This window comes from Mugil cephalus, chromosome 21 (genome assembly GCF_022458985.1).
Source record: "Mugil cephalus isolate CIBA_MC_2020 chromosome 21, CIBA_Mcephalus_1.1, whole genome shotgun sequence".
Taxonomy (NCBI): Eukaryota; Metazoa; Chordata; class Actinopteri; order Mugiliformes; family Mugilidae; genus Mugil; species Mugil cephalus.
The window spans coordinates 12,742,101-12,751,085 of NC_061790.1; the positions used below are offsets into that span (position 1 = coordinate 12,742,101).

Below are 8,985 nucleotides of genomic sequence, written 5' to 3' on the forward strand. Positions count from 1 at the left end.
GCACTCATGACAGCTCTAACTAGCACACTTGTGAGTTGACATTCCCTTCAGTGTTGCAAAGTTCACTTGGGCTACTATCTGTCCTAGCTTACATTGTCCAAACATTTACTCTTCTATACTGTTGAACTTGCAGTCACTTTCTACTAATCTGTATGCTGCCTCTACAAAACTATTTAAACTGTTTAATCTCCGGTGTTTACACTTCAGCTAGCTCTGGACGTGCAGAGGTCACTAGATCCAGTACATTTATAGCCAACATGGAATGAGCGGTAATTACCTTTGCTAATAAGACTAATGTTATGATATGGTAATTTTGCATCACACTCGATTGTAATCTCCACATTGCAAACTACAAGTGTGTCTATCATTTATCTTTAAATACAGAGCAGAATATTGTTCTAAAATAGCCTAAAATCCTAAAATCAAAAGAAGCAACATGTCAGATTGATTCAGTAAATTCAAATCTAAAACTTGTGGCATGAATCACACAATTCTAGTGTTTAGTAAAAATCTGTGTCTCACTTCAGTTTCAGTAACATTCAAGTCATTTATTCAGCAAAAGGCAGTTAAATTTCGATAATAAAAACATACACATGATCATAATTTTACATTTGGGTCCAATAGCACTAGTATTAGTGTTTGCTTTAACTTACAATGTTTGTCTTCACTTACTGCAATTGTGCTTTGTATTAATGCGTGTTGGTTTAAATTATGGATTCATCGTCATTTGTGACACTACAAGCAGTTAAGTAGGCAGCCACCGAAAAATGATGAAGAATGATAAATCCACACAGTCCAGCTCATATTTAACTTGACATATAAACCTCACATGAGAGCGCCCCATGAATGACATACTGACTATAGCCATCATCAACAAGCTGTAATTTGAAAGAATGATTAAAGACATCTCTGTTCATGGGTTTAAATAAAGTGTATATGAGAAAGTTAAAACGAAACACAGCTTCCAAGAATGAAATGGCCCTCATCCCTGTTGTCACTGTACATGTTGCACTTCCATTCTTTGTTTGACAAGCAACACCATTCAATAAAACAAATTTTCCTTAAAATACCAAATGACAAAAAAACAAAACAAAACAAACAAACAAAAAAAACATCACCCATAATAAGCATCTCTCTCGAATGAAGGCCTGCTCGTGGAGTGTAATTTCATTTAGTAACCTAAGAGTTAGGAAGGGTGAGTACTTGATTTGGCATCATAATACATGCATTTGATTAGAAATTTATCAATATTTTTGATTAATTACAGTGAAAATAAATGGGAACTTAAAATAGAACAAATTAAAACGTCTGTATTGTCACTCAAAGTACTGCATTTTCACAAGCTGGCCAAGTTATTAATTTGCAGCCAATTTACATACGGCACTTGATTTGTACTTTAACTGTGGATAAACTTATAGCGTAAGACTTTGCATATTAAACCTCAAAAGGAACAGCAGCTGCAAAATGAAGGATAATCACCTCTTATGTGCTGCCACCACCAACATGCAGCTTCATTGCACCCAAAAGTCTGAACTATACGTTTATATTATTCAACATTCAGCTAGAGACTCTCGAGATTGGCAGTAGTTATTCAGCAGCAACGACTGCCACTGAACACAACAAGACTCCCCCTGTATCATTTACTCCTTCATCTGACGAACAGGTGAGCAATAAAACACTTCCTGTCAAAGTAAACCAAATCAAGGATAATTCAATTAAAGCTGACGATAACAATAAAGCTACCAGCACTAGATTTGCTTCACAGTGACAGAGTCTGCAGTCCTGTCACAGGGGACTGCAATATCTTTATAATATACTGTATCAAAAAAGACAGACAGTCCGGATGGCCCCCCCGCCCTGCCCAGTTTCATGAGGAGGGCCGGAAAAGAAGATGACAGAGGAAAAGAAGGATGGCGTTTCATCCTTTGTCCAGGCTGATGACCAAACAGGAGAGGAGGAGGACGAGGACGGGGAGGAGGAAGAAGCTCTCAATTTTTCGTGGCACCCCAGATGATTAGTCCTATTACAACCATAGCTACAGCCAAAATTATCATCAGGATGCATATCTTCTTCCGGGAGCTCCGCTAGAGGGAGGAACAAAAACGGCCAAAAAAGTTGCGTGAATAAATAAAAATAGAAGATATCATGTGAATTTTTAGTGAAGGAATGGCATTGTTTTACTCAAACGTTTTGACGTTTCAAAGTGACTCACAGTTGCAGCATGAGTCAGATCACCTTATGATTCAGATCATTATTTGATGAAGCAAACTGACTAATAAGGTGTTTACGTGTGTCATGCAAACATTCTGCTTTGTAAAAGACGCCTGGAGATTCTTCCCAAGACTTCTTTACTGTTTCACCAGAACCACCTTGTGCTCATTTTCTTTCCTTGTATATCAATACCTCCTCACAACCTTTCACACCCTATCTTACCTGGTATTCTGCAGCACGTTGCAGCTGCTGTGTGGCATTCTGGACATTGACATCTGCACTCTCCACATTGGCTTCTATACTGTCTGGAGAGCACACAAAGAGCAGGGGAGCGGACGTTTAACATCACATTTTACAACAAAACTCGTATTTGCCCAGTATAAAATAACATGAGCGTTGCGAGGTGCATTGTTGACACAGACTGAAAAACAAGGGATGCTGCACCTTACCACCACTTGTAGTACTGGAAAAACACACACACCCATATATGCACACTATAGGGCAAAGGTTTCTGTTCATGATGCCCTTCTAAAACTTCTTAAAAACCAGCATGAGTTATACGTATTTTGGGATGTACTTACTGCACGGTCAGACTTTGCTTTTATTGATAAGCACCATTTTCCTCGATTACAGTTTACAATTATAGGTGTACACTGATGTCATCAGACCGTTGCTGAATAAATGTCAGCAAAAGAAAAGAAGGACGCTTAGTTTTAGGGTCGAGAAGATTTGCAAATCACAGTTTACATTCTTTACTTTAACTCTTTGGCTTTTGCGAGTCTGCATACAAACATCCCTTGTGGAACGAATGTCTCGTATATCCCATGCTGATGTTAAAAGCCAGAGGAGGTTACTTTGAAGAAAGAAAAACTCAAATACCTGATAATTATAGTAACAAATGTCTCCTGATAAGTTACTCTTCTTAATCATGTTTATTTTTTTGATGCAATGTATACCAATGAAATTATGATCTTTTATGCACAAATTTGATCCTGCTTCCAAACTTTTGACCTGTAGTGTGTGTGTATGTGTGTGGGCTTATATATTTATATATATATATATATATACACACACACACACACACACACACACACACACATATATATGTTCTGTTCTTGTTCTTTGGTAAAATAAAAATTGCAGCCCCTTCATCATAAAAAATAGGTCTGCTAATTCCTGCCTGAAGAAAGAGAGAGTGTAATAAGCTAACATTGTCCTCATTAAGGTTGCGGGTCCTTATTTCACCCACCGGCCACAAGAATGATATTTTAATAATAGCATTTTTATGAACTTGACCATGAGTTAACTGTAGTGCATCACTACTGGGAGAATACCCCGCGGCAAAAACTGCAAAATGTACTTGGACTGAAAAATACTGACTTTCCCAAAAGTGCGTCCATCATACTGAAGAGACAATGCCAAGCTATAATCAGCACTTTTCTCTGGAGGGGTATTAGGTCACAAATATATTGAATAAAGGAGGAGCTGACTGTTCTTGTCAGAAGACGCTTCATTTTCATCAACGGCTGAAGGACACTGATGGAGAAACAGACGGATAATGTTCACTACGTGTAGGAGACTCACCTATCATGTCTCCCTGCTCATGGACCATCATTCCCAGGTCTTTGAAGATGTCATTGATGTCTGTGATGTCAGACTAGATCGGCGAACGCAAAGAGAGATGGTCAGTCATGTTTGTGACAGTGGATCTGTTGTGGACCGGTTCTAGAGGTGAACGTTTGATTCTTATTCATACCTCCAACTCTCTGATGGCCGACTCCCTCTCCTGGATCAGCCTCAGGTCATCTTCAGTAATAACCTCAGCCTGAGCCTGGTCCTGGAAATGGGAATCCCTGTGGAAACATAGGTAGATGTAATAAGATGAACTCAAAGAATAATTATTATAAAACTGAGAACAGAAAGTGGACCTACCCATAGAGCACATTGTCAAAGCCGTCTTCAGGCTGACCTCCCTGTAAAAAACATAGCAGGTAGTATGAATTAAGTATTGAGTCTGGCTATACCAGGCTACAAGAAGATAGCTTCTCGTTAAATACAATTTAATTAAGCATATGAAGAACAATTCCTAATAAAAACTGCATGATCACAAAGAACAAATAACGCCTATAGCTTTTTGCCAGGCAAGATTTGTTCCTCACTGATGATTTTAAAGCAGTACGTGTTCCTGCTGATCACTGAGAGCACAGGAGATACAGATGCTTTTCTCTGCTGTGAGATAAGCTGTGAGGAAACAGAGTTGCCAAGCAGGCAGGCTCTCCCATGGGAATCTGTGTCTAAAACGGTCACATTTGAAAGGTACCGTGTGAGCGGCAAACTAATGCCGCAGTGTTTTGTGGAACTTGTAAACTCACATCTGTTGTTATAAATATAAACGAGGAGCGAAACTGAAACAAGTGCATTTCTATAATAAACGCAGAAGCACAGCAAAGTACAGTATTTTTTCACATTTTTGAAGAATCAACAGTCAAAATCTACCGCAGATTTAAGACTGATCTTAAATCCAAGAGGAGACAAACTAGATATTTATTTTTGAAAACAACTAAAGTTAGTTTAAAATTCTTATAAGAAAAAAAATCGCAGCACTTCCTTTTCCCGTTTGACAGTAAGAATCCAGATGTTGATCAAGCTGTGATTAAGTCACAGTTCTCTGTTTGTTATTTTTTTATTTTACCTTTAGTCTAAAAGGCAGATTTCCTCTCGTGGAAATATATATCGTTTACATGCAAGGCCTGGCCAAAAAAGCAGCATTACAGTACAAATCACAATAAGACACACACAAGAGGAAGGCACAGACATGACAGAGAGAAAAACAAATGTACCGTGCTGCGCAAAATATCGCTCCAAGGAGAAAGTGAGTGAGCCTTGATTTACAGCACATACTTGTTTTGCTGGACTGTCAAGTACACACTCTTGTACTCATTTAACACTTTGCCCCCACTATCATGTTTCTGATCATGGTAAATTTCCTCAGGTTTTGCTTCGGGTTCCCTTCGTGTTGACCAGGACTTTCAACCACTTCTTCACAAGATCACTTACATTACTTCTGGCTATAGTATGCGACCAAAGCAAAGAGCTTCTTACAGTGCATAGTGAAATGCAAATGAATAACACTTTTTTTATGTCTGTTTTAAATGTATTCTATTACATTTATCAGTGTCTCATCTGTCCAGAAACTGATGATCTAACTTTGGACTGTGGAACTCAACACAAGCACATTCTCAGATCTTTAAAGGCTTGGATTCCCTTAACCTACGTAATGACTTCAGGCAAGGTGTTTTGAAAACATCCTTCAATTCACTGTATGTACTCACTTTTATGACACTCACACATGTCTTGTTCGGCCATTGGTTTATCACCTCGCTATCACACTCAGTACTCAGAGGCATCTCATTTTATAACTGTCTTATCATTTTAGTGCTCCAACAGCTGACCTGGTGACCTCATTAGCAGCTCGCCGAGAGGTGAAGCAGCCAGTTACTCACCGACAACCTGGATCCCGCTCTGACTCTGGCCACAAACTCCCTCTCTTTGTTGGCTGCCTCCCGTTGTGTCTTCTGGAAACTGTTTAAAGCGGCGGAGAACTCATTCAGCAGACGCTCCTTCTGTAGCTTTCTTTGCCGCTGAAACGCACACAGAAAAATAGTATTACCGGAGAGTCCACGGACGTACAGCGCACAAGTACGGTCCGTGTCATTTAATCATTCTGGTGAGGAACGAGAAAAACAACCCTTGAACTACATCTGAGGAAGAACTGTAGAACTCAGTACCTGATCGGGACCAACGGGGAGCGCACTGAACGCCTTCACCAGTCGATCTGTGTCCTTCGCTAACTGGCTGCCTTCCTGACGTTTCTGTTGACTGGCGGCACGAGAGAAACATACTTTTATTTAGTTAAATTAGATAGATATTACAAACAGGACAACACTAAGAAGGGAGGAGAACATAAGGCATAAGGTTTAATATATGTTCTTCCCTTGCATTTTTACTTAAATACTTATATCATATATACACACACAAACCAATCTCCTATAACTCACAGGTTCTGTCGTAGCTGGTTGGTGTCTTGCTCAGTACCCAGCAGAGACACTCCCCTTTGCAGATCAGAGGCTGGAAAGGAAGATGGAGTGAGAAAAACATGATTTATTTGTTGTGAATATCCCCACCTGTCTATCATGAAAGTGGGTGTTATCTTAATGTATGTGTGTGTGTGTGTGTGTGTGTGTGTATTACTCAGTAGCGTGATCTTCTGGATATTGGAGCTGATGTTGTTAACCAAAACACTGGGCTCCTCTTGAGTCCCAGGATGGTAGGCCATGGTGAGAGCTGTGAGGACACGCAACAACAACACAGTCCGTCATCTCCAACACTCATCAGTCACACTGAGATCTAATTGCCACAGTTACAGAGGTTATCTCACTGTTCTCATGACTGACTGATATGAAAATACCTTTTGTCATACAGGCTAAAACTCTTTCATTAAGCACATTGCCCGTACAGTACGCTGATTTTTGTGGCGGCTTTAATAAACTCTATAACATTAAATATAAGCTGTGTTACAATGTTTTGCATTTCTTGTCTGCAAATTTGAGATAAGACTGGATCCCCTGAAACACTCATGATCTGATGGCTGCCAGGTGTTTTATTCTAAGAGAATATGCACTGAGAATTAAAAGTCTGACACACAATTGTGCTTCACTTCAGCCACAAGCTGAATGAAGCTCATGGAGTTGAGTTCATGGCAGCAGAGGTTAGTCGAGCTACAACAAACACAAAAAAAGGGTTTATTTTTAGACTGCCCTTTGTATACGGGGACATTGTCAGATTACCAGTATTCAGAATCCCAAGAAAGGGAACCCAGGAACTTCTGCAGGTGTCAGGAGCTCATGTGAAAATACAAGGAAGTCCACTTAGTGGAAATATATACATGTATATAAATTAGGATTTATATAAAGAAGCTGCAAACACTAGATTTTTGGGTAAATGTATTCTCACATCAACTTGTAAGGTGAACGACGGGCAAGTAGTTAGCCAGTAAGTGGATATTTGAGATAAGACAATCATTTAATGTCATAAATAAGGCAGGGCTATGAACTTTTTCAAGGGATTAAAATAATCCTTCAAACTGTTTTTTTTTTTTGACTGGGCTTCCTCCGCAGTCTAAAGGTCCATGGAGTTTAAGTAAATTAATACCACTGATGCGTGACTACATAGAGACCTGCTGTGGTCCAGTAGGTGGCAGTAATGTGAAAGATTATGCAACAATAACAATATTTAAAGCTACTGTTATTATGACTTAAGAATGCTGCTCCGTAAACAGGGTCACTAATCATAGAGAGAGGAAGTAGTGGTAAGGCAGATTCAAAATGCTTGCCCTAAAGTTCTCAAATCTTCTGAGTTATTGTGAATACTGTTAAATAAAACAAGTACTGAACCCATCAGAAACATTCATTCATTCCCAAATAATTTGTGCTTTTGGAAAGCGCTTTTCCCGAAGAGGAACTTTTTGGGAACTACAAAGGTTACCTGGAGATTAATTTAGACCCTTGTCCTTGCCGTGGAAACACACCGAGTACCTCCCAAAGTTCCCAGTCACTGGGAACAGTTACTGCTGGAAATGTGGCTACTGTTAGAATAAAAAGTAGCTAATTGACAAAAGTTCAAAAGTTCCAGCTCCTCACAAGTTAAGACATATGAAACTTGAGGTCAGTTAAGAGGAACTTCCCAACAGCTCATCTGAAACTAGATCTAAAGTAGGACTGCATGCCAACCCAAACCCTTAACAACATCCCCACGCAGACTTGAAGCACACATGTCCACGGGTTTTCAGTGTGTTACACGTTTCCTAGAGGTGCTGTCATTCAGTGGAGGGCACAGACTAAAAGGGTTGGGTCAGCGGTAATCGTTACTATAAGGCGGTCGTGCAGACTTCCTGTACCTAATTCAGGAAGACCGAAACCACGACCGGTATGCAAATAACCACCTGCTAAGACACCCTCACACTGAGGGATTGTTTTCTACTTTTTACACTGTAGCAGAGAGCCTAGTTCCTCTCGCTTTAAACGCCCCTGTGTGCTTTGAGCATTTGTCACTTCGCCAGCGAGAAAAATGCGGAAATCACAGTTTGTAGTGGCAACAAGATGACCGCATGAAAGGTCTACATCAGCTCACAAACCACTCGTGTCTGAGTGGTTTCAGTCGGTTTTCATGTCAACTTTACAGCATTGCTGACTCGAACATGAAGCGGGTACAAAAGTCATTAAGTTACAGCCAAAGCCGCAGCACAGTTTTCAGGATGTTTCTGTCTCGCTTGCTTTCAGAGAGATTCTGTCGCGGCGCTAGTTTCAATGGACAAACCTTCACTGCAACATCGCGCTTCGCGTCATAATTAGTCTGTACTGTCAACACTGCAAAATATTTCATCTCAGTTGTGCAAAAGTTTTGACTTTACCTGTCTTGTGACTCGAACCAGCGGCGATGTGCTTCCTGACTTTCTGCCACTCCCCCGTCACATGATGTCGGCCGCCCTGAGGACGAGGTGATTGGTGGACACTACCAAGTCGTTAACGGCTGAGTTATGACTAGAAGAGTGACTAACCAGGTCCAGGTTCAAACAGTAATGTACAGAACATGTCCTTCATCTAAAGAGGTTAAATTAGTTATCCTCTAAGAATATTTGCTTTGTAAGTTTAATGTTGGCCAGTGACATAGAAAGTAAGTGATACAACAACGATACGTTACAATACAATATGTTAC

At 40.1% G+C, this 8,985-nt stretch overlaps 1 protein-coding gene across 1 annotated transcript; it reads right to left on the minus strand.

Moving 5' to 3' along the window:
• Window positions 1–533: 533 nt before the first annotated feature.
• Window positions 534–8,759, minus strand: LOC124999405 (syntaxin-7-like). The gene is made up of 10 exons (XM_047574309.1): window positions 8,681–8,759; window positions 6,463–6,555; window positions 6,270–6,339; window positions 6,000–6,090; window positions 5,715–5,852; window positions 4,144–4,184; window positions 3,968–4,064; window positions 3,796–3,868; window positions 2,434–2,516; window positions 534–2,084 (listed from the first exon to the last, which is right to left on the minus strand). Exons 2-10 carry the CDS (start codon window positions 6,545–6,547, stop codon window positions 1,989–1,991), a joined length of 774 nt encoding a protein of 257 aa, XP_047430265.1. The 5' UTR covers window positions 6,548–6,555; window positions 8,681–8,759; the 3' UTR covers window positions 534–1,988.
• Window positions 8,760–8,985: the final 226 nt, after the last annotated feature.